Source organism: Daucus carota, chromosome 7 (genome assembly GCF_001625215.2).
Source record: "Daucus carota subsp. sativus chromosome 7, DH1 v3.0, whole genome shotgun sequence".
Taxonomy (NCBI): Eukaryota; Viridiplantae; Streptophyta; class Magnoliopsida; order Apiales; family Apiaceae; genus Daucus; species Daucus carota.
The window spans coordinates 22,536,550-22,563,267 of record NC_030387.2 but is presented as its reverse complement, the minus strand read 5'-3'; the positions used below and the strand labels follow the sequence as shown (position 1 = coordinate 22,563,267).

The following is a 26,718-nucleotide window of genomic DNA, read 5'->3' as shown; positions in this document are numbered from 1 at the left end:
CTGGTTCACTTGCCCCTTGTTTGCAATTAAAGAGTGACTTACTCGTGTTGAACCTTTCTTGACGAGTTTGGCTTGCAAACATGCTTTGCAAGTGCTCATTGATAGTATATGCATCCATATGCACATGCTGTCTTTGAAGCTCAGTACTCATAGTTGCCAACATAAGACATGCAACATCATTTGCATCATTCTCATCCCTTGTGGGTGCTGCTCGTTCATCAGCAGTAGCACCCTCAGGGATGGGGCCTGGAGGAGGAATATCAATGACATGAAGCTTGCGCTCCTGCCTGTGGACAATCCTCAAATTCCTCTGCCAGTCTAGGAAGTTGTTTCCTCCTGTCAATTTTTCCTTCTCAAGGACTGATCGTACAGATAGTGTGTTTGTGTTGTTTGCCATTATTCAGTATCTACAATGATAAAAGTGCAAAATAAACATTAGATTGTCAGAGTTAAATATTTATGTGCATATGATATATTCATAATATATCTCCCACTATTTTTATCAAATTAATAGCCCTAATTATTAATTCGGAAAGTATATCCCATAAATCTTTCTAGTGAGCCAAGATCCATATTTCGTCATGTCCTAAGTCAACCACTAGTAGTCCTTAAAACATGTTTATTTAGGTAGACAACGGTTGTCAATTATATCATATATAATTCTTGGATAGTTTGGTGAACAACAATTGATCTTATCTATCTAATAGATTTTTAACCAAACTCTATGCTTCTAAGTTCATAATAGTTGAATATAACCGTTTAAATTCACCTTATTATTATAACTTAGTTAAGTTAGACCCAATGATACAACGTCCGAATATAACCGTTTATATTCGTCGCATTTCACCATGATAGATAGGAGTCCCCTGCCACTGACAGCCCTTCCCCGTATCGATCTAGGATTCAATGAGTGTTCATTCATTGGAAAGCACCTGATTAAAACTTAATCTTTTACTTAGGGATTTTAATTAAGAACGATCATGATCCCATCATAAAGAGATTCTCAATTTTTCCTTGAATTAAATATTTCAAATCAATACTCTTTGATTGGTTGAAAACCCGACTTGAGGTGTTGGCACAACGACTATACTTAAAAACCCCGAATCCGATGGAATCTTCCTCTCATTGAATACCGAAAATACATAATTAATTCCGTGTTTCATAAACACAAGAATCTCATGATCGTTGTAAAAATCTTAAACCGTTATAGATTTTATCTTGTTTAGCAGGCATGGCATGGGTGTCGTATCTAATACATTCATCCTTAATCTAATTAAGCATGCATAATTATCACTACTCTACACATACATTCATCACATGGCATATATATGTAAAGTGCAATAAAGTAAATGTGTTTGGTTATGGGCCCCATCCTATGTGATCTTTATCAAGCTCATGATAAAGATCAAGGTCATCAAATGTGGTGATGGAAATAAATAAAACTACTTATTACATAAGTCTTCTTCCTTGATTACTCCCTCCGTCCCATTTTAGTTGTCACATTTCCTTTTGTGTTGGTCAAATTGACTAATTTTTGACCAAAGATTACAAGTCACTCCTTCATTATTCTAAAAAACTGAAAATTACATCTTAAAGTAGATTAAAAGTAATTTTCGGTAACATATTTTTTTTATTTTTTCAATTGATAAAATATTAATAAATTTCAGTCAAATTTTGGTCAATTTGACTGGCACAATACCAAATGTGACAACTAAAATGGGACGGAGGGAGACTTCTTGTATGTCTCAACTTCTCCTTTGTTGGGACTCCTTGTATGTCTCATCTTCTTTGTTGGGACACCTTGTATGTCTCAACTTTTTCTTTGTTGGGACACCTTCATGGAATCTTCAATTACATCACATGATTAAAAAAACAAAACTAATCTAATGAACTTACAAGATAACTCGAGTTACATTCGAGATTTATGATTACAAAGATTGACGACATGCAAGTCGTATTTAAAACCAAAACCATTACACTAAGGTCGAAGGGCCATAACCAAACACCATGCTCAATTAACACTTAATAACATGTTAAATCATATAATCAGATAATACCATATCATATACATCATGATCCAATCACAAAAATCAAATAACGCAAAAATCATAAAAATCAGAATCAAATCTGATAACATTAAATCGCTGATTACAGGCTCTAAACGGCGTCAAACGCCTTACAGACGCGTCGCTGATGGCTTTAGCCATCAGTTTTGTTCAGACGCTCGTTTCCAGTCAGAAACGGGTTTTCATTTGCGAAAAACAGACACCAGAAACAGATTTCACCAAATCTGCAGCATCTAATTCAGAATTCATATCGAATACGATTCTCATATCAAGAACAAACATAAATCATGTATATATCAGTATATATACAGATCATCATAAGATCATCAACAGATTCATCATATCATTCATATATCATAACTGTTATCATGGCAGATTCATCACACATGAATACTTGTAAAATACAGTAAACACGTAACCAAATCAGCCCCTTATACAAGTAGCTCTGATGCCATTGTTGGGTTCCGAGGCACAAAACGCAGCGGATATACGTAAATAAAACGAAAATTTCGAAACCCAAGAACAGGATCCATGTATAATTATGGGCAGATTATGGAGATAACGAATCATACCTTTCAAAAGCCTGACTTTCACGATCTCAACGGAGATCCTAGCTATCACGGTTTGTGTCTACCTCTCGGAAAACACCTCTATGTTATCCACACGAGCACCGACGGATGGACGTACTAGCCTCCATCTTGACGATCGGAACTGCCTTGCCTCTCTTTGCTGCTAGGGTTTTCTCACAAAAACGTAATGACCTCCTCAAGCATCATTATGTATTTATAATGATTGAATGAAAGGCCCGTAACAGCAAAGCCCAACCCTAGTAGGTATAGGATTAAATAATAAAATGAATTTTTATTATTTAATTAATAACTAAGCCATACTTAATTATTATGGGCAAAAGCATTCCCCTTAATTCGAATTTATATTATCTTAATTAAGTCTCACTTAATTATAATAAAATTCAAACAATCATCAGTTAATTTAAATCAATAATTTAAATTAACTATTCCATTAAGCGCTCTATTTGTGTGATCCTATAGGCTATCATTTAATCGGCAATAATTTTATTCTCTAATAAAATTATAAACAATGAGCGGTATCTAGTAATACATCATTGTTACCCAATTAAACAATAATTGAATCGTGATTAGATAAAACCTTTCGTGACTAATGTTTTTCGTGTAATATAATCCCTTTAACCTTACATATTATAGATTAAACTCGAGGCATGTATTTAGTCATCCTCTTCAACATTTGATCCAGGTTTACTTGATCCATGAGTAGACTATCAAGACAAATCATTATTTGAGCATGGTCATTGAAAGGCATATGTTCAGCCTATTTGTATTTAAAGAGGTACAACTCAACTCAGATAAGAAAGCTCAGTAAATAGCAAGTAATCGAAATCCGTACGAAGAACGTCAAATGATTTATGGGAATTATATATCAGATAAATTCCAGGATGCTGCTGCACACCACTGAAAGAAGTTTATTAATATGTTCAAGCCTCAGTGCACAAATAATCTTTTGTGGCACGTCCAGGAGTTCAGAAGATATAAAGTTTCTATACTTTATTTTATCAGAAGATTCCATTTATTGAAGAAGTACTTACAAGACGAAGACTCGACGAACAAACCTAATTCTTATTTTTTTATTTGACAAAGAATATTTGATTTACTAGATACAGATGAACCAGACAGTACATCTGTGTATCAGTTATTCAAATTAAATATTTGAAGTCAAGCAGAAGTGGTAGTTCGATCGATCGACAATTCAAGAAAAAGTTATTAAAGTTTAAAGAAGACGGGAAGCAGTTCTACTGAAGAATAGGTGATTAAATATTTAATAGATTATTATTTCACTTCACAAATAATTATATTAATTATGTAATTTATTTATTAAATTAATTCACACTCGAATTAATTTAATTTATGAATTTATATGATTAATTTAATTAAGTGGATAATTTTATATTTAATATAAATTACAAATTACATTATTTAACACCTAAACCAACTCAGCAAGACAATTTAGAATTGTCTTACCGAGTGGAGTCTTCAGCTGTTCAGACTATTGTTTTGTCTAACCAGGAGTTCAAGTGGTCACTGCAAGACAATTCAATTTGTCTTGCCGAATGTTTCATGTAAGCAATCAAGACAATCTTCGTTTGTCTTACCGAAGGAAAAAGGATGCCAGCAAGACAATGTAAATTGTCCTACCGAATACATGTTGTTACAGCAAGACAATGTCAAGTGGATTCTTTTAGACAATTAAATTGTCTGGCCGAATGTAACAAGCTTGCCAAGACAATTTAAATTGTCCTACCAAAGGAATGGATTGTCTTACTGCTGTGATTAATGCTTGCAAGACAATTGTAATTGTCTTCCCTTGCTTATGGTTTGTCTTGCCCTTGATAGATTGTCTTTTCTACTTGTAATTGTCTTATCTTTCCTTTGTCTTACAAGTACAAAGCTTTGCCTATATATATGGCTTAGTTTTTTCAATTCTAAGTGTTCATCACTTTGTAAATGAAAGCATTTGTAAAGCTTTCAAGTTGTTCGTAACTTGCTTGATCGTTATATCCACAGTTTTCTGTGCTTTGATAACCCGGTTGTTTTAATCACTAAATCTAGAATATACCCTGTTGAATTTATTCAATCAGATTCACTTCCGCGATAATTTGGTATCGATTGTATTCAACCACCCCCCCCCTTCTACAATCGTATCTGGACCTAACAATTGGCATCAGAGCGGTTGATACCATTTTTCCGTATCAGATCCTATACACACTCTGTAACGTTCAAAAAAAAATTATTCGAATTAATTTTATTCCAAAAATTAATTTTGATTAAAAATATTTTTCTTCAAAAATCCAAATCTCATCCAAACACTATTCACTTCAAATCTAAATATTTTAATTCGAATTAATTTTTTTTTAAAATTAATTTTGATTTAAAATATTTTTCTTTCAGTAATCCAAATCTCATCCAAACACTATTCACTTTAAATCATTAAAAAAAAATGAGTACACAAAAGATTAGTAGCATTAAAATCCCACCGTTCAGCAAAGAACACTTCGGCCTATGGAAGAGGCACATGTTACTATTCCTCCGCACTGCGAACGGGAAATACATCGGGATTTTGAACAAGGGTGTTTCTACTCCGATGAAGCTTATAATAGCGCATGAAGAGGATGGTGTGTTAATGCCTCATAAAACTGTTCCGAAAGAACTTTCTGAGTACACGGATGAAGAGAGTGAACAGATGAACCTTGATGACACTCTCCAACTGATCTTAGTTGAATCCCTAGATCCTGTCATGTACAATGCTGTTGTTAATTGTACGAATGCGAAGCAAATCTGGGATACGCTAGAAATCATCAATGAAGGCTCAAAAGAAGTAAGAGAGAACAAGAAAGAAATACTGATGGCTCAGTATGAACAGTTTGGTTCCAAACCCGGAGAAGGGATTTCAGATGTATTTATCAGACTTAATAATCTGATGAACAACTTAAATCTGAATGGAAAATACTACGACAATAAAGAGGTCAACATGAAGTTTCTCTTAACCCTTCCTGAACATCTGGAACACAGGATCACTGCAATCAGGGAAAGCAGAGATCTGAATGAGATATCTCTGGAAAGACTCTACGGAGTTCTGAAAACTTATGAACTGGAACAAGTTCAGACAAAGAAGAGATATGGATGGGGTAAAACACAGAACCACTCAAGAGCTCTAGTTGTTGAATCACCTACACCGGAAGAAAAGAAGGATGTTGTTGTTCCTTCTAAAACCACTCAGGATTTTGTTGTACCTGAGATGGGTCAGACTGCTTCTTCCAGTGGTGATGATGAGTTCTATACAATGGAAGAGCTAGAACTGTTGGAAGATCAATCTTTATCATTGTTTGCCAAGAAGTTTGGAAACATGAGATTCCGGAAGAACCCTTCCTATAAATACAAACCTACTGCTAGTAAGTTTCAGAAGGGAGGTTATTCATCTTCCACAAGCAAAGGAGGATACAAGTCTGGGATGGTGGATAGAAGTAAATTTAAATGTTTCAACTGTGGTGAACCTGGACACTTTGCAACTGAGTGCAAGCAGCCCAAGGTTCAAGGAAAGAGAAAGGATTCGTACGACGAGCTGAAGCAGAAGTATGATGCCTTAGTGAGAAAGCATCAGGGAACTTCTGGAGGTCAAAACTTCAAAAGCAAATCTTATCTGGTAGAAGGCAAAAGCTGGGATGATTCAGATAGTGATGAAGAGGAGCAGCTAGGGAATGTTGCTTTCATGGCTAATACTGGATCATCTTCACCTCCTCCTGCTGGAAGCTTTCAGGTAGATCCTACATGCCCTAAACTGTTTATGCAATTAGGACTTGAAAGAGATGATGCTATTAAGAAGTTGAAAGCTGCCAATCTTAAAATTGATACGTTAGTCTTAGATATTCATGCTTATAAGATGAATGAGATGAATGTATTGAAACCTAAAATTGAACAACTGACTATGGATTTAGGATTACAAGTTGCTAAAGTCAGAGTTCTAGAAAAAGGTGAGATTGCTTTAAAACTTCAGCTAGACGAAGAAAAAGTGAAATGTAAAGCCTTTAAGGATGCCTCCACTATAGTTAAAAAGCTTAATGATAAACAAGAGATCAAGAGAACTGTTGGAATAGGCTTTGACTATAACAAATCTGTAGGTAAGGCTAGTAACATTACTCCCTTTAAGAAGAGTGCTGAGGAGAGAGGAATTCCTTTTGTTTTGAAAGATTCCTCTCATCCTTTGTTTAAATCCTCAGTAGCGGAACCTCTGTTAGAAACTCCTGTTGTCATTAAATATGAACTCAAACAGGAAGACCTTAAAATGAAAGAGAGTAATGAGATGAGAGATGAAATTCTGACAAACCTGAAACCAATCAAAGTAAAAGGCAATGTTAGGTTGCCTAAAGCTGGTTTAGGTGTCAACTCAGAAAGAACTAAGTTCAACAAGCCTAATAACTTTGTGAATAGTAAGAACAGAAACAATAGATGTCATTCTACTGAGAACTTCAAATCTGTTAATAATGTTAGAGTAGAATCTGTTGATGTTCCTACTATTGTGACTGATATTCCTGTTGCTCCTGTATTTGATGCATGCCATAAATTTTGTGGTGTTGATAATTGTATGCTTTGTGCTTTCAATACTATGTTTGCTTATTTCAAGAATTTGCATGCTAAAAATGAAAACACGTCACCAAGACAACACACAAACAAGAAGTATGCTAGGGCAAAGACTGCTAGTCCTCCTCGTGTTAGGAAGGAGACTTATGTTCCAAAGCCTAAAACTAAGGTTTATAAGGCTGTTGTTAAGGAAGTAAGTTCAGTCAAGTCTGAATCAAGTATCAGTCCAAGAGGCTCTGTTGTTACACCTGATAGAAATCAGCTCTTTAAGTTTGCTGGACCCAATCAAATGTGGGTCCCAAAGAATGTTTAATCAAGTTGTCTTTTGCAGGGTGCCAGTGGAGTTGTTCGAGTTGTTTGGGTGCTTGACAGTGGAGCGTCAAGGCACATGACTGGCAATCGATCCCTGCTGTCTGAAGTGAGAGAGGCAACTGGACCTATAGTAACTTTTGCTGATAATAGCAAGGGTCGCACTGTTGGATATGGCAAGTATAAAGTTGGAAGGATCATCATAGAAGAAATTGCACTAGTTGAAGGACTACAACATAATCTCCTTAGTGTCAGCCAGTTTTGTGACAAGGGTTATTATGTTCACTTTGAAAAGGAAATATGTATTATCAAACATACCAAGGATAAACGTCCTTCACTATGTGGCATCAGGAAAGGCAACATATTTGTAGCTGATCTATCTACTGGACCAGGAAATGAATATCATTGTTTCTATGCAAAAGCATCTTCTGAAGACAGTCAGTTATGGCATAAGAAACTCTCACACCTAAATTTCAAAACTATAAACTCTTTGGTCAAGAGAGATTTGGTGAGAGGTTTGCGTTCCCTGGAATTTACATCTGATGATCTCTGTGAAGCTTGTCAGAAAGGAAAAGCGAAGAGAGCATCTCACAAAAGCAAGACCATCAATAATATCACTGAACCATTGCACCTGTTGCACATGGATTTATTTGGCCCAGTGAATATTACTTCAATTGATGGAGGAAGATATGCTTTGGTCATTGTGGATGACTTCTCAAAGTTTACTTGGGTTTACTTCCTAGCTTCCAAGGATGAAACTACCCTGACAGTGATTGATCATATCAAGTTAGTTGAGTTGGAAAAGGGTGTTCCTGTAAAAGCTGTAAGATCAGATAATGGAACTAAGTTCAAGAATCAAACCTTAATCAACTTTTACTCTGACAAGGGAATCAACAGACAGTACTCAGCACCAAGAACTCCACAACAGAATGGAGTCGTCGAAAGAAAGAATCGTACACTGATTGAAGCTGCTAGAACAATGATTGCTGAAGCAAAGCTTCCTCTGTACTTTTGGGCTGAAGCTGTGAGCACTGCCTGCTACACCCAGAACAGAACCTTGATCAATAAGGATCACATGAAAACTCCCTTTCAACTGTATAACAACAAGAAACCATATGTCAAACATCTTCATGTCTTTGGAGCCAAGTGCTTTGTTCTTAAAGATGGTGAAAAGAACTTAAGTAAGTTTGAACCAAAAGCATATGAAGCAATTTTTGTTGGTTATACCAAAATTGCTTATAGAGTTTTTGTGATTGACACTCTGTCAGTAAAAGTTAGAGTCAATGTGACATTTGATGACACTAAACTTCCAAGTCTGCAATCTGCTGATCCATCTGAGTCTCTGAAGTTTGACAACTATCCAGACTCTGATTCAGATGATGATTTACCACCTAAGGTTGCAACAGGAGATAACAACAATAATGGTGATGATCCAGGCAATGGTGGAGGAAATGGTGGAAACACTGGAGATTCCACTAGTGCCAGTGGTGGATCATCAAGTCAACCTGGCAACAACTCAGGGGGAGCTGATGGATCAACTAGTCACACATTTCAGCTCAATGATAATACTGTTGAATCATCAAGGACACATCTTCCAAGGGAAAGAATTTGGAGCAGAGATCACCCCTTTGATTTAATCATTGGTGATCCTGATGTTGGTGTCAAGACTAGAAGTGCTACGACAAATGAATGCCTATTCTCAGGGTTTCTATCTCAACTAGAACCAAAGAAAATAGAAGAAGCACTTGCTGATCCTGATTGGGGTCTTGCCATGCAAGAAGAACTCAATCAATTTGAGAGACAAGAAGTCTGGGCCCTGGTTCCAAGACCAAAAGGAAAATCTACCATTGGAGCTAGATGGGTCTTTCGTAACAAGTTAGATGGTGATGGCATTGTTGTGAGAAACAAAGCCAGACTGGTTGCAAAAGGTTATTCCCAAGAAGAGAGAATTGATTATGATGAAACCTATGCTCCAGTTGCTCGTCTTGAAGCCATCAGAATATTTCTTGCATTTGCTGCACACTCCAACTTCAAGGTTTATCAAATGGATGTGAAAAGTGCATTTTTGAATGGAAAGCTGGAAGAAGAAGTATATCTGGAACAGCCCCCTGGCTTTGAAAATCCAGAGTTTGCTGATTTTGTATACTTCCTATTCAAAGCAGTCTATGGACTCAAGCAGTCACCAAGGACATGGTATGACACTCTCTTTGAGTTTTTAATTGAAAACAATTTTACTAGAGGTGTCATAGACAAAACTCTCTTTTACAAATTACATGATAAGGATATGATATTTGTACAAATATATGTTGATGATATTATATTTGGTTCTACTAACGATAACTTGTGCAAGAGATTTGCTAAGTTGATGCCGAGTAATTACGAGATGAGTATGATGGGTGAGCTGTCCTACTTCCTTGGTCTTCAAGTAAGCCAAAAGGAAGATGGAATAATCATTTGCCAATCCAAGTATGTCAGAGATCTTCTTCAAAAGTACAATCTAGAAGACTCTTCACCGGCAAAGACACCCATGGCCACTGCCACAAAGCTTGACCAGGATAAATCTGGTAAGAAAGTTGATATCACAAGCTATCGAGGTATGATTGGCTCTTTACTCTATCTTACTGCAAGTAGACCAGATATCATGTTTGCAACATGTTTGTGTGCTAGGTTCCAAGCTGATCCTAAAGAATCACATCTTATAGCCGTCAAAAGAATCTTTAGATATCTTAAGGGTACACCTGGATTAGGTATTTGGTACCCTAAGAATACTGGTTTTGACTTAACCGGCTATACAGATTCTGATTATGCAGGATGCAGGATTGATAGGAAGAGTACGTCTGGAAGCTGTCAATTTCTAGGACGTCGGTTGGTTTCCTGGTATAGCAAGAAGCAGCACTCCGTGTCTACTTCTACTGCTGAAGCTGGATATATAGCTGCTGGAAGCTGCTGTGCTCAGATCTTGTGGATCAAGAATCAACTAAATGATTATGGTGTTGTAGTAAACAAAATTCCTATATTTTGTGATAATACAAGAGCCATAGCCATTTCCAACAATCCGGTTCAACATTCAAGAACCAAGCACATTGAAATCAGGTATCATTTCATTCGAGAACATGTCATGAATGGTACAGAGGTGTTACATTTTGTACCCACGACTGAGCAAATTGCTGACATCTTCACGAAACCACTGGATGAATCCACTTTCTCTAAGCTGGTTTGTGAGTTAGGGATGTTAAATATGACATAGTTCTCTTGTATATATTTTTCATATGTATTATATATTTTTGTATATTTTTTGTGAATTTTCTGTGTAATTATATCTATATTATTAGATTTTATATGATATTTGAGTAATTATGCATGCTTGTATATTAATCCTTAATTTTCTAAGTGCTTGTATTCTCCCCTGTAATATTCTCTAGGCATTTAGACAATTATTTGTATTTATTTTGTATTTTTCAAAATTAATTAAGCATAAATATTTGAGTTTAAGTTAATTCATTATATTGAATTAAAGTTAAATTCAGAAGTATTTATATTTAATTAAAGTTGAAATTTACAAAATATTTGTGTAATTAGTATTGTATTTATTATAAATTTTTGATTTTATTTGGAAAATATTTTATCTTTAAAAGTAATCAAAAATCATATATTGTAATTTATATTCTGGTTATTTTCGGTAACACAGTCGCATTGTCTTACTTGGGGGAGGCTGGTAAGTGGCTCGGCAAGACAATTCCATTGTCTTACCGAGTCTGATTTGTGTCTCCGCGTGTATCAGTAAGACAATTGATTTGTCTTACTGACTTCCTTTTATCTGCCTTGTATCAAATCTCGGCAAGACAATTCAAAATTGTCTTACCGAGACTTTAATACTCTTGCAAGACAATCCCCGATTGTCTTTTCTTTTTAAACCCCATTCAAACCCTCAAGACAATTTCAGTTTGTCTTGCCCATACACTTCATCTTCTTCACTGCGTATATACATACACGATCGCATATACACACACTCGGTTGCCTTCGTTTTTCAAGTTTAATCGATAAAAACTTGATTTGATCACGTTTTCAAGCTTAAACGCTTGTTGTGTTACTCCAAATCACTCGATTTCAGCCGGAACTCTGCCGGTTTTTGATCGGAATTTTCGCACCTCGACTGTGCTTGCTTGGAACTTCTCAACTTTGTTTGGTGTGGCTGTTTGTGACTCGATTCCTCTGTTTTGCTTGTGTGATCTATGAACCGAGTTGGTTACCTTGGAATTTGGGTTTGAAATCAAATTAGGGTTCTTGAATTTAAGGCTTTGTTTGGTTGAAAGTTTTTTTTGTTTTGACTTAAGGGGCTGTTTGGTGTATAGAAGGATTATTTGAGACTAATGCTGCGTTTGGCTAAGTGAATTTAATTTGATTAAAGCCATTTAAATTAATTAACTTTTAATTCGATTTTATTCTAATATTTCGAATTATTAATTAATTAATCAAGTTTTAATTATTAGTTGAAATTTGCGAGACATTTGAGAATTCACATTTTATTTGAAAAATTCTCGCTTAATTCAATTTTTTAATTATTAAAAATGGCCGGAGAATTTGTGATCGCTGAGACCAACTATTGTGCTAGCCTTAACCCTGATGACTGCTCAGATAGATTCAGGACTTGGGTCAGATTTCTTTCGAGACAGTGTTTGGCCAGTACTGCACTGACAGCAGATATTCCAATTCAAGTGCAACCACTATTTGACTTCTACTCAAATGTTGTCAATTCAACGACCCTGGAGAACTACAAGCTCATAGGTGATCTACCTAACCGGAAGAGGATTGTCATCACGGTTGATGATGTAAACAGAATTTTGGGATTTCCAAGGGAAAATTTTGAGCAAGATCCCTCAGATGATGAAATCAGACAATTCTTTCAGGATATTAATTATCAAGCTCAGATCTTTCTCCCCAAGATGTCTAAGGGAAATCTGAAGGCTGAATGGGATGTGTTCTTCGACACCCTGGCAAAGGTGTTTGCTCCCACTAATCGGAAGAATTTTGGCAATATTTCTTCAATGCTACAAATCTTTGGATTCAGCATAGCTTATAACAGACGGATCAACTTTGGGAAGATATTGCTGAGGGAGATTATAAGAAAGATGGGGTCTGTTACACAACGATCAATTCATCAGAATGAAAAAGTTGAATGCTTCTATCCAAGGTTTCTGATGTTATTTCTGAATGATAAGATGAATGAAGCTGATAGGAATATGTACGTCGATTCTCCTGTTGTTCCTATTCAGAGGACTTGTGCTAAGATCCAGACCAGGCTGGTAAACAAGAAAAAGCATGACAATGTGCCACTGGTGGTGACTCCTTTCATGTTAGAGCAATTCAGTGCTCCATTTCAACCTATTCAAGTTCCTGAACCTCTACAGCAGCAACAATATTGACCTCAACGACATCAACAGGCTCATCCAAACAATCAACAAGAACAACTGCAACAACAATCACCTCCTCAAAACCTTCAACCACTTCAACTCCTTCAAGACTATCAATCATCCAGCCAATCCTCACATTACTCTCCCTACAACCCTCCTTACAACTCACCACATCAATCACATCACCAATCATCATACAACTCTCCTCACCAATCTCAAAACCAATCTCCTCCACATTACAACTTCTTCCCAGACCAACAAGCCTCCATCTTTCCCTCTCAATCTAAACCAACACCTTCACCTACACATACACATAACATTCCTCAACCACAATCTACCTCTCAGCCACTGCCTGCTGATTCTGCTATCAATCCAGAGCTACAGGACTTCAGGACTGATTTACAGGTAGCTCAGGTACTTTCTAATCTCACTGATACCTTTAATATTGATATTGCAGATTTTGATTGTGATATTGGATTTGATTTCCAGACTCCCAGCATTGAACCTGAAAACACCCAGGTTCATAACCAAGCTGACGTTCCCATTTCAACAACTGATTCTTCATCAAACACATCAAACAACACTACTTCAACACTAGTTGTTAGAAAAGTAGCACGGAAACGGAGTGGGAGTGCAATTTTGAGAGAACCCGCAGCTCTGTCTCTCAAGAAGCAAAGGGTGGCAGAACCAGAGACAACTGCAGCTGCATCCATTTCCTCCCAAAAGGATTTGGACACTGAAATGGTAAATATACAGTCTCTAGATTCATTCTCTCCACAGAATGCATTTATTGAAATTGGTCGTCCGACCGCGGTATCCTGTAAAGAGTCAAGCACACAACTAGCACTCACGCTAGTAAACACTGAACCTTTGTCTTTTGATTCTTCACTTAGAGAGAGCACAGAATTTCAAAACATGTCATATGAAAAATTTTCTGATCACTCTTTCTTTTTGGATCAGGATCTACTTGGCAACCTGCAAGTACATCTGCCTTCACAGGCATCAGAAGGACAAGTTGTTCCTTCACTTCCTACAGTTCCATCTCAGGGAACTATGGTTGTATATACAGGTACTGGTGACGGTGTGATAAATACGAGTGAAATCAGGCAAACACCGAGCGAAACACATGCACGAGAGGATAGTGATAAATCTTTGAGTGTTCGTGAGGTGAGTGCACACACCAACACTGATCTATTACAGGAACAAATGTCTGCACTAAAAGCTGAAATTGAAAGGTTGAACGCTGAGAATGCTAGATTCAGAAGTGGAGAGCTGGTGACTCTGCAGGAGAAAGTTGTTGATCCTTCCTTTACTTCTCTGAAAAAGGAATTGGATGATCATGTAAAGGGCATTCACTCTAGGATGGACAAATTTGATAAGACTCAGGAGCTCTGTCTGACAAAGCTTGACAACTTGGAGCAAACTCTGGCTCAAGTTGTTCAACACTTAAAGGTTAATCCGTCTACATCTCAGTCTACTCCAGAGGATCCCTCAACTAGGGGGAGAAGGATAAGGAAGATAAGGATGACAAAGATGATCACAGCAATGCTGATGCTGCTGATAGGAGTAATAAGGATGGAGATACTGATAGGAGTGATAAAGGTGGAGATGGAGCAAGTGAAAAGAATTCTTCTGCAGCTGACAAAAGTTATGACAAGTCTAAAGGCAAAATGCCTGAATCTGAGAACATCTTCACTAATCAGGATTATGACAACATTCCTGAAGATGTTGATGATGATGATGCATTTGATTCTGCTTATTTTGAAGCTGAGGAAGAAGGTCGTTTCGAGGAAAGCTTTCTTTTTAGTGAAGATCAGTCTGTGGACCCTGAGCACATGGAAAAGGTCAGGATGTTTAAAGCTCAACATGAAGCTAGCAAAGCAAAGCTTCAGGAATTACAGAAACTGGTGGATGAGAAGAGGACAACTGATGAGTTGGTCAAGCTGGAGAAACAGAAGATATGGGATGCTAAGTGCAAGGAGAAGAGAGAGGATATCTCCAGAAAAGTTGGTGAAAGCTGGGATATTGCTAGGCAAATCTTCTCTGGACCTCAAAGGGAACCTTTCAATGATGGTAAGTTCAAATCTTTCATCTATGACCTGAGAGAGGCTAACTCTAATGAGGATATGTTTATGCGTGCTCTTGCTCTCGAGTTAGAATACATAACTATTGGTGTCAAAAATCTTCTCAATGAATGGGAGATCATTATTTCTACTCAGAGAAACGGAACATTCAGGGTTTCAATTGGTCTATTCAAGTTTCTATCTCTAACTGAAATCTGGGTGATTCGTAACAAGATCAGACGCAGCTCAAATCTGAATGAACTCCTTCGTGACAGACTTACGGATTGTGCAATTCATAACAGTCCACAAGTTGTCAGAAATCCCTACTGTGTTAAGTTCATACACGAGAGAAAGTTTGGAACCTTCTACCTAGACTACCAACATCTTCTTAAGTATGATGTTAATCAGATGGTTCTTGTTTCAACAATTCTACGTACCAAGGGCTTCGCTATTAAGGCCAAAGCTGATGCTGATACTGAGATTGTGAACTACTGCACAAGGAGGAAGATTCAACAATACTTCAGAAAGATGAAGTATATCAACCAATCTCAGTGAGCAGATTTCATCGAAGACCCTGTGGACATAGAAGTTCAATATCATCTTTCATTGGCTCGTGAAAGAAAGAAGCGTGGAGAATCCACTGCAGCTGAAGAGCCTACTCAGAATGAGCCTTCTACTCCAATTATTCACTGTTCAGATGCTGAAGAAGGAGAAGTCACTCGTTCTGAGTGAATAGATAAAAAAGGATATTTGTTAGATATGTTCGAGGAACATCCTTTTGTAATCTATTTATGATCATGGTTTAATGTTTAATGCAAAGCCATAAACTTTTGCTATTTACATTCCTTTGTTTAAATCTTTGTCTTATCTGTTAGTTGAGTTATCCTCTAGGAAATTTGCATGTTATGTTAACAAACAAATAGGGGAAGATTGAAAGGCATATGTTCAGCCTATTTGTATTTAAAGAGGTACAACTCAACTCAGATAAGAAAGCTCAGTAAATAGCAAGTCATCGGAATCCGTACGAAGAACGTCAAATGATTTATGGGAATTATATGTCAGATAAATTCCAGGATGCTGCTGCACACCACTGAAAGAAGTTCATTAATATGTTCAAGCCTCAGTGCACAAATAATCTTTTGTGGCACGTCCAGAAGTTCAGAAGATATAAAGTTTCTATACTTTATTTTATCAGAAGATTCCATTTATTGAAGAGATACTTACAAGACGAAGACTCGACGAACAAACCTAATTCTTATTTGTTTATTTGACAAAGAATATTTGATTTAACTAGATACAGATGAACCAGACAGTACATCTGTGTATCAGTTATTCAAATTAAATATTTAAAGTCAAGCAGAAGTGGTAGTTCGATCGATCGACAATTCAAGAAGAAGTTATTAAAGTTTAAAGAAGACGGGAAGCAGTTCTACTGAAGAATAGGTGATTAAATATTTAATAGATTATTATTTCACTTCACAAATAATTATATTAATTATGTAATTTATTTATTAAATTAATTCACTCTCGAATTAATTTAATTTATGAATTTATATGATTAACTTAATTAAGTGGATAATTTTCTATTTAATATAAATTACAAATTACATTATTTAACACCTAAACCAACTCAACAAGACAATTTAGAATTGTCTTACCGAGTGGAGTCTTCAGCTATTCAGACAATTGTTTTGTCTAACCAGGAGTTCAAGTGGTCACTACAAGACAATTCAATTTGTCTTGCCGAATGATTCATGTAAGCAATCAAGACAATCTTCGTTTGTCTTACCGAAGGAAAAAGGATGTCAGCAAGACAATGTAAATTGTCCTACCGAATACATGTTGTTACAGCAAGACAATGTCAAGTGGATGCTTTTAGACAATTAAATTGTCTGGCCGAATGTAACAAGCTTGCCAAGACAATTTAAATTGTCCTACCGAAGGAATGGATTGTCTTACCGCTGTGATTTATGCTTGCAAGACAATTGTAATTGTCTTCCCTTGCTTATGGTTTGTCGTGCCCTTGATAGATTCTCTTTTCTACTTGTAATTGTCTTATCTTTCCTTTGTCTTACAAGTACAAAGCTTTGTCTATATATATGGCTTAGTTTCTTCAATTCTAAGTGTTCATCACTTTGTAAATCAAAGCATTTGTAAAGCTTTCAAGTTGTTCCTAACTTGCTTGATCGTTATATCCACAGTTTTCTGTGCTTTGATAACCCGGTTGTTGTAATCACTAAATCTAGAATATACCCTGTCGAATTTATTCTACGAACTTTAGTGGACATTAAAACTGAACCATATTAATTATATAACGACTTAAAACATTGTTATATTAATTAATTATAATCTGATTAACAAGTTACATTCAATTAGATTCACTTCCGCGATAATTTGGTATCGATTGTATTCAACCCCCCCTTCTACAATCGTATCTGGACCTAACAGTCATGCTTCAATAGTCCTACTCAATCAAGAGGCCGATAATATCTCTCCTCTTTAGAGGAGGGTTAAATTCTTTATCTATCATTCATATTTCTCATACGACTCATGATATACCCGATGTCCACTTTTATCATCACCCGGTCAAAGGTAACTTTTAATGTTGTCAAAGTATATTAATCCTCGCATAGAAATATAATGATTTCAAGTCAAAGGATCTTTACACCATTATCATTGTGAGTCTTTCTTATGACTTTATTAAACATGAAGAATCTCACTGTGGGTCTTACCAGTACCATGTACTCTTACATGTACCTATGTATTGACTTTAGTATCCCCATACTTATAACCAATGAGATGTGGTTATCTTGTCAAACAACAACTGACATAAATGTTTAAAAGAATAATGTATTGCCTCTAGGGCACCTACACTAACATCTTTATCGCTTTCTCATCTCCTTTTTTATCCTCTCCTTCGCTCTCGTAGCCATAAATCTGCTTTGCCATGCCATTAGAGTAAAACAGAAAACCAAATCTGCTTCTATGAGCGCCAATATCCAAGTCTCCTTGCGGAATTTCCTTCTTATCAGCAAGATACTCAGCAAAAGTGACCATGTATATACCACTATCACTGCAGCAAATATAACATAATATAATTATACAAGTTCTATAAAATTAAAGAAACTTAAAATAGTCATGCGACTTACATAGATGATGACTTAACGCAATCAAGATGCAATACTAGTCCAAGAGGATCAGCATCTGACTTGTTCAAATAAGCATGGGATGAGAAATCAATATCATGACGTTCGTTGAAGCCAGTAATCCTCATATAGTAAGGTAGTAACTTGCGAAATGGACGCAGATATTTTACAAGAATCTCCTTCACGCCATCACCTTTTAAGGTGTTATACACATGAATAGGGGTGTAAACGAGCCGAGCCGAGTCGAACACTGCCAGGCTCGGCTCGAGCTCGACTGAAAAGTTCGGGGCTTGAGCTCGAGTTCGAGTTCGACCGAGCCTTTAATTTCAAGTTCGAAGCTCGACTCGTAAATAGTTCGATAAGCTCGAGTTCGGCTCGAAAGCTCGAATCGAGTCACCAAATATTGACAAAAACTCGAAATATGATCGGTTCGACTCGAGTTCGATTAGAGCCGTAATTCGAGTCGGGCGGCTCGCGAGCTCGCCCGGCTCGAACTCGTTTAAGTGGGGCTCGGCTCGGCTCGACTCGTTAAACGAGCCGAGTTCGGGTAAAGGTTTCGGCTCGTTTAATTAAACGAGCCGGCTCGACTCGACTCGTGAAATTAAACGAGCCGAGTTCGGGTAGAGGTTTAAGCTCGATTAAGTGTAAAATTATACGAGCTGGCTCGCTCGGCTCGTTAAAACCGGCTCGTTTAGCTAAACGAGCCGGCTCGTGAAATTAACCGAGTCGAGTTCGGGCAAAGATTTAGGCTCGATCAGTTAATCGAGCTGGCTCGGCTCGGCTCGATTAAAGTTGGCTCTAATTAAGCTCGGCTCGAAACTCGCCCGACTCGGCTCGAATTACAGCCCTAAGTTCGATTCAATTAAATATATAAATTATAAATAAAATATTAAATATATTTGTAAAAATATATTTATAATAAAAAATAAAAAATAATAGTAGCTCGATAAGGCTCGCGAACCTTACGAGCCGAGTAATTTGAAGCTCGAGCTCGGCTCGGTAAAACATCCAAATAGCTCGAGCTCGAGCTCGGCTCGATTATTACCGAATCAAATCTGAATATTTTCCGAGCCGAACTCGAGTAGCTCACGAATAGTTTGGTTTGTTTACACCCCTACACATGAACTTCCCTATTTGCAAAACTAAGTCTTCCAAGAAGCCAATGTTTTTGCTCTCGAATGAATATATGAAACAGGACATCAGCAACCAAAGCCCAATGAGTATTGTAACGAATGAGTATAGGAATTGCAACTTCCTTTGGGCTCATCTTATATTTCCCCTTTGAAGCAGTAGCACACTCCGAAGGAGACCTAGACACCGAAGAGAACCTCGTATGCACCATTGTAAACCTACAATGCCATAACACAAGAAACACAGTACTATAATTTGCAACATTACATGCAACTTAGTACACACAATGAGTCATAAATGTAACTTAAATGAGGCAAAATCGCAACAATTATCATCCTAGCCAGTAGAAATTAATCAACTTACTCCTAACATGTTGATTAAGTCAACTTCATCAACTCAACTCTTAACAAGCAACCTTCTAATCAAATTTATCAATCTTAACAATCATCCTAACATGTAATATAAGTGCCCCTGCGGGGCCACCTATCCAAAAGCAAGTCAAGCCTAAATTATCATCCTAACCAGTAGAACTTAATCAACTTACTCCTAACATGTTGATTAAGTCAACTTGATCAACTCAACTCCTAACATGCAACCTTCTAATCAACTCAATCAACTTTAACAATCATCTTAATATACAATAAGTGCCCCTGCGGGGCCACCTAACCAAAAGCAAATGAAACCTAAATTATCGGCCTCAACAGTAGAGAAACATATACAAAACAACATATACAAAACCTAAATATACAAAATTAAACACATATACATATTCAAATTCATTCAAATCGAAGCACACAAATTATCATACTAAGAGCAACAAATTATCCAAAACAAATGAATTCAGGGTTTTACAAAACAAAAAACGAACAAATCGAACACAAATTCACAACAGATGGAGGGTGAGAATGACAAAGCATCACCTGATTAAGCAACAAAACAGAGTAGGAGTGAGATCAAAAGCTTCGCCGATGAAGCTGAATGAAGAAGAGAGACATTGTGAAGAAGAGAGACGTTGCGAAGGAGAGAGGTGCTCGAATTGAGCGCTCAGTGTCACTTAACTCCCAACTACTGCTACGCCCAATGGAAAACAGTGTTGGTCGTATTTTTAAAAAAGTTACCATTTGTATAGTATAAACGATAGTAAAACATTGTGACTTTAAAAGAGGTAGTAAAAGTGAAAATATTATTAATTGGGGTAGTAAAAACAGAATTAAGATTAAAAAAACAATATATAGGACAAATTCCCATTTTTTTATTGGTTCTAAAATTAATAAAATTCTTTTTCTTATAATTTTCTTAAATTTCGGATTGAAAATATAATTATAATTTAAAGAATTAGGTTCAAGGATTCCAAAAAATAATACAATTCTTTTCGTTTTGGATTCTAAAGGTAATATAATTATTTTCTTATTTAGGATTCCTAAAGGGAATAGGATTATAAAATACAATTTATATTTAAGATTTGTAAGGTAATACGTATAATTTTTATTTACGATTTAGTCTTATAATTTTCTTAAATTTCGAATAGAAAATAAAGAATTGTAAAAATACATTAAAAAAACTAATATCAAAGTAATTAGAACCATAAAAAAATAATTTTTTACTAATAAATAGTAATCATAAAATAAAAATAATTAATAAAATAAAATTGGATATATAAAATAGGAATCATATATTGATTTTATGATAATGTAAATGATTCTTGATATAGTATTGTGTTTGACGGGCACTGGAGGCGGCCCAAACAAATTATCAAGTTCAAGAATCTTAAAGGTTTTTTTATTGGATTTTAAAAACAATAAAATTCTTTTCATATAATTTTCTTAAATTTCGGATTGAAAATATAATTATAATTAAAAAAATCAGGTTCAAGGATTCCAAAAATTAATACAATTCTTTTCGTTTTGGATTTTAAAGGTAATACAATTCTTTTCTTATTTAGGAATCCTAAAAAAAATTGGATTATATTTATTTATACTAACAATCATATAGATAAAATACAATTTATATTTAAGATTTGTAAGGTAATACGTATAATTTTTATTTTCGATTTAGTCTTATAATTTTCTTAAATTTCGAATAAAAAATAAAGGATTGTAAAGATAATAATCATTAAAAAAATAATAGCAAAAATTAATATATATATATATATATATATATATATATATAAAATAAGAATCATATATTGATTTTATGATAATGTAAATGATTCTTGATATAATATTGTGTTTGACGGGCACGGGAGGCGGCCCAAACAAATTATCAAGTTCAAGAATCTTAAAGGTTTTTTTATTGGATTTTAAAAACAATAAAATTCTTTTCATATAATTTTCTTAAATTTCAGATTGAAAATATAGTTATAATTAAAAAAATCGGGTTCAAGGATTCCAAAAATTAATACAATTCTTTTGTTTTTTTTTGGATTTTAAAGGTAATACAATTCTTTTATTATTTAGGAATCCTATAAAAAATAGGATTATATTTATTTAAACTAACAATCATAGATAAAATACAATTTATATTTAAGATTTGTAAGGTAATACGTATAATTTTTATTTTCAATTTAGTCTTATAATTTTCTTAAATTTCGAATAAAAAATAAAGGATTGTAAAGATAATAATCATTAAAAAAACTAATAGCAAAAATTAATATATATAAAATAGGAATCATATATTGATTTTATGATAATGTAAATGATTCTTAATATAGTATTGTGTTTGACGGGTATGGGAGGCGGCCCAAACTAATTTTTATCTATATAATAATAATTTTTCTATTAGTATTATGTTTCACGGGAAAGTGGCTAAAATAAATTTTTTTCTATGTTATAATATATTATTTGTTAAAATGGGACCATGGTTCAAAATAATATTTATCCAATTATAATTTTTAATTTTATCATAATTAGAATAATTTTTATTAGTATTGTGTTTGACAAGAGAGCGGTTCAAACTAATTTTGATCTTAATTATACTAAAATTTTTAATTTTATCATAATAATAATAATTATGGATTAATATTGTTTTTTATGGGAGGACGGTTCGAACTAATTTTATTATTAGTATTGTGTTTGACATGATGACCACTTAAAAAGAATTTTATACTAATTATAATATTTTTTTATTAGTGATATGTTTAACTCGAAGATGACTCAAAATAATTTTTATGCTATTATAATATTAATTTATATTAAAATTTACATAAAATTTATAACACCGCGCTTCGCGGCGGCTTTATTCACTAGTTATATACAAAATTTTATACATATGAATGTGCACGGAGCATTTTCACTAAATATTGGCATGTTCTTTGGTTCCTTTTCTGATGCCATTGTTCTAGATTGACGTGTTACCATACTTGTCAGTTGTCAGCAAGGTTTCGTGGTGTAGTTGGTTATCACGTCTGTCTAACACACAGACGGTCCCCGGTTCGAGCCCGGGCGAAGCCATATTTTGTTGCATTAAAGACTTCTAGTTGTTAAACTTTTTCAAAATTTAGTTACTGTAAAAGGTAAAATTTGTCTCTTTTTCTTATAGTGTGTGAACGACGATAAAGATAAGCCGAAGCTAACACAGGTAAAGGCATTCCGATCAACTGGATATTACATATTCTTGAACAAATTGAATCAATCTTCTGCTGTATCTTCTAAAGAGAGTGTAACAGAAAAAGTGTAAATTTCAAATGGATGATGTAGCTAATTTGTTGTATGGTAAATTTGCATCTGGGTCAAGATGTTTTCAAAGTTATCAGTAGATTTCTCGAGGGGATGAGAATGCATCCCTTCGTAAGTTGTGACCACAACTCCATCGTCTTTCGATAGCCTCTGAACTTGCTTCTTCACATTGCACCCTTGATTTGTACACCGATAATAGCTTCTGCAATCGGAGATGAAAAGGAAGAGATGATTAGTTCTTACACGCTAATTATCATTGTCATCGATATGCCAATTTTGTAATATCTGATTAATTCACAAATAACATATACTAAATTTCCTTTACATAATGCCACATTGGTTATAAGGAACTGGAAGTAAACCAGAAACCATAATAGCATTCTGAGATTGTAACCACAGGCATGATGCATGCAAGTCACTCTGTTATATCAGATCATTCAGAAGATAGAGTGAAGGGCATCACAACTCTGATACACATAGAATTTTTCGTAATTTTTAACTCATAAGCGGCTTAAAAGCCGCCCCAGACACGCCAGTCAATACAACCTGATACATAATTTGGGTGTTTGGGAGAGACTTAAAAGCCCCGTTTCTGGAATTTTAAGTTTGAAGCACTTATTCATACCGTTTGTGTAAAAAGTCGAGAAGCACTTATAAAAAGTCAGGATTCCCGACTTTTGTTTCATGCCTTCTACATTTTTCCCAAACACTTTAATCACTTATAAATCTTAACTAATTTCTAAAATCTAATTCGCTCATTTTACTTTAAGCAAGAAGCACTTATTTTAACCTCACCCAATCGGTCCAATGTAGGATTGAACAGGATTAGTGTGGAATGGCCGGTACTCAAACTAGTTTTCTCCACTATAGATGCATCTGGTCAATTAGCTTTAACTGCCGGTGGCTTGCCTTTTACAATTTTCTCAATTAAATACGCAAGTATTCATTTTAAAAGGATTGTAATAAAATGCACTTGTTCAACTCAAAGCGTTGAATAGAATACTTTTACCACTTTCTTTATTTAAAAAGCAATACAGGCTAATGATCACCTGTAGTTAATTAACCTTTCAATTAAAAATCTATTATTTTTCTGAGGTTATTGTTGGCTGTTGGACTTGAGTTCCATTAGGTGCTTGCTTATCTTATCATCTGCAACTCAATTATACGGAGCAGTTCAAATCTTTTTATTCAAATCAGACTCTCAATGGACTCTTAACAATTCCTCCCTCCGTCCAATATTTTTTGTCTTTTATCCCCTAAACTACATGGAGCATCATAATTAGTTTAATTTAATAAAGCTGCTCTAGGTAATCAAGATAGTATAATTAAGCAGCAAGTTAGTGATTAATTACCTTGGAAATTTATTGTTCTTGACAGACTTCTGTCCATATTTTCTCCATCTGTACCCATCATCAAGTATATCAACCTGGCTCCTTGTCTGAAAAGCATATCTGCACTTTTTACTCTTCTTCTTCTCCTTGAATTCATCAACCTCATTACCACTACTACTCGGATGATCATGATCTCTCCGTTGCTTCGAAGAATCTCGAGACACAATAGCCGCTGCAGCCGGGCCTCCCATGCTTGCCATCAGCTCCAAGAAGCTCCCATTCCGCTGCTTGCTCTTATCATCACAAATATCGTATATGTTGTTGAGTGACAAGATTTGATCGTGTGAAGCTGGAGATTGATGAAACATGACTGCTAAATTAAGGAGATATATAAGCTTTGTATTGTTAGGAAGAAGAATAAGATGTAATGCAATGGTCAATATATAATGGACAGGAGAGATTGTCTGGAAGCAGAGAATGGATTTTGAAGAGAGGCGGCGGCGGCTTATTGCGAGAAAAGATTACTTTATTTGGTGGTTTACTATTCCATTCAACTCTTTTTATTCATTTTCTGCTGCAGTAAAAGCACGTTTGGAATATAACATAAAATACATTTATGAGTAGGGTTACACAAAATTGAGTACAGAATCTTGCACAAAATAATGTGGCAACTGAGGTGTAAAATTTTGATCGGGACTATTAATGCATATACAGAGGATCTATTTTAATCAAAAACTGACACATAATCATTATATGAATATTTTTATATCCAATTTTGTGCCTTTAGAATTTCCGCACATTTATATACTCCTCCCCCAGGCTGTATACTCTTACACTTTGCAAGTATTTTGAGCATAATTTCATAACGTCTCCTATTTTCGTTTAATTTTTTAAACAAAAATTTAACGTGTAAACTTTTATTTAGAGAAAAAAAATTTAAAAAATTATTATAAGATTATACTTAATATGAGTCTTAAAATAGGTGTAAAAAACTAACTTAAAGAAATTGCTGGGATAGAGTGAGTAAGAAGATATAAGGAGGGTAGTTCACGTGATAATAATTAATATGATAAATGTTCTATTTGAATTATTATTTAAATAATTTTATATTATAAGTGATTTGTGAGTTATTAAAAAAATTAATAAAAATAATATTTATTTATTTTAGTGTTAAAATTAATATTAATAATAAAAATATTACAATAAAATAAGTTATTCATAAAAAATACAACCAACGAATTTCTAGTTTTAAATCATTTTTTTTATCATTTTTGATTTAATCCAATTTTTATTTATATATAAATATAAATATATTATGGTGTAAAGACAAAGAGACTCATGTATCAGTATTCAACAGACTTAAATTCAATTTTTTGATTAGCTTTTCAACAACCGATCGATGCATGCATAGAGGTTTTCAAAGAGAAATATCAAATATGTAGCATGCACGTGCTTCGTTTCACCAATCTTTGAATTAACCATTCAGCTGTCTATGCATACATGTTACCAGAACTGTGAGCTAGGCAGCTAGCTGATCTACTCTATTTTCGAATCGAGTCGAATAATCTGCTCTGCTAACATTCTCGAACAGGTTCGAACCGAATCCAATAATCTCCTCCGCTAACATTTAACTAACAATGGAGCTCATGGTAAATGCCGAAGGCAAAGTCTATAATGAACAAACGAGAAGAACATATATAATTAGATATATTTATAATATAAGGTACCGTTGTTTGGTACTCCTTCCGTTCCGGTGTATAAAAGAAAAGAGTGAGACTTATTAATTTTTAATATATAAAAGGGAGATTGTATAGTAAAAATAGCGTGACAAGTAAAGAAAAGTAGGAAAATGTTGGAACTCATTAATCAATTTTGATAAATTTTAAAATGTGAAAAATTAGATGTAACACTTCAAAAAGAAATATAAAAAAATGATTTGACGAAGTAAAATTATCAAAATGAGTTAAATATATGAAATTTGATATTTAGTACGGGTCGATTGACACTATCATAGAAAAAGAGTAAAATATTATTATACGGAGTAGTTTAAGTTAGTTGCAGTATAAAACTGTCTCAATTCGTGAGTATGTTGTCTTTTAGCGACCGAAAAGTCAGAAAAGATCGGCGAAAGTTTTATTGAAGTTATAGGGGTTGTTTGGGTGAGTTTAAAATAAATGGGACCGTTTGGGTGAGCTTAAAATAAGTGCTTATTGCTTAAAATAAATAAGTGGAGTAGAAGTTAGAAGCAAAATAAGACTTATAAGTGATTAAAGTGTTTGGGAAATAAGCAGAAGCTCTGAGACAAAAGCTAGCATTCCTAGCTTTTTATAAGTGCTTCTTGACTTATTACACAAACGGTACGAATAAGTGCTCATAACTTATAATCCCGGAAGCCGGGCTTTTATTGCCAAACACCACC

The 26,718-nt window shown here is 34.8% G+C and overlaps 1 protein-coding gene and 1 non-coding gene across 2 annotated transcripts; one reads left to right on the top strand and one right to left on the bottom strand.

The window, feature by feature from the left end:
- Positions 1 to 22,669: 22,669 nt before the first annotated feature.
- TRNAV-AAC (transfer RNA valine (anticodon AAC)) lies at positions 22,670 to 22,743 on the top strand. Its single transcript has one exon. It is a non-coding gene; the product is annotated as a tRNA-Val (tRNA).
- Positions 22,744 to 22,879: 136 nt separating this feature from the next.
- On the bottom strand, positions 22,880 to 24,807 carry LOC108194308 (probable WRKY transcription factor 75). Its single transcript, XM_017361258.2, has 2 exons — positions 24,321 to 24,807; positions 22,880 to 23,170 (listed from the first exon to the last, which is right to left on the bottom strand). Exons 1-2 carry the CDS (start codon positions 24,665 to 24,667, stop codon positions 22,990 to 22,992), a joined length of 528 nt encoding a protein of 175 aa, XP_017216747.1. The 5' UTR covers positions 24,668 to 24,807; the 3' UTR covers positions 22,880 to 22,989.
- Between the last annotated feature and the right edge of the window lie 1,911 nt (positions 24,808 to 26,718).

Coding starts and splice junctions, on each gene's coding strand:
- LOC108194308 (XM_017361258.2), bottom strand. CDS start 24,667: ATGTTTCATCAATCTCCAGCTTCACACGATCAAATCTTGTCACTCAAC. Junction 23,171..24,320: donor AAGAACAATAAATTTCCAAG/GTAATTAATCAC, acceptor CTCCGATTGCAG/AAGCTATTATCGGTGTACAA.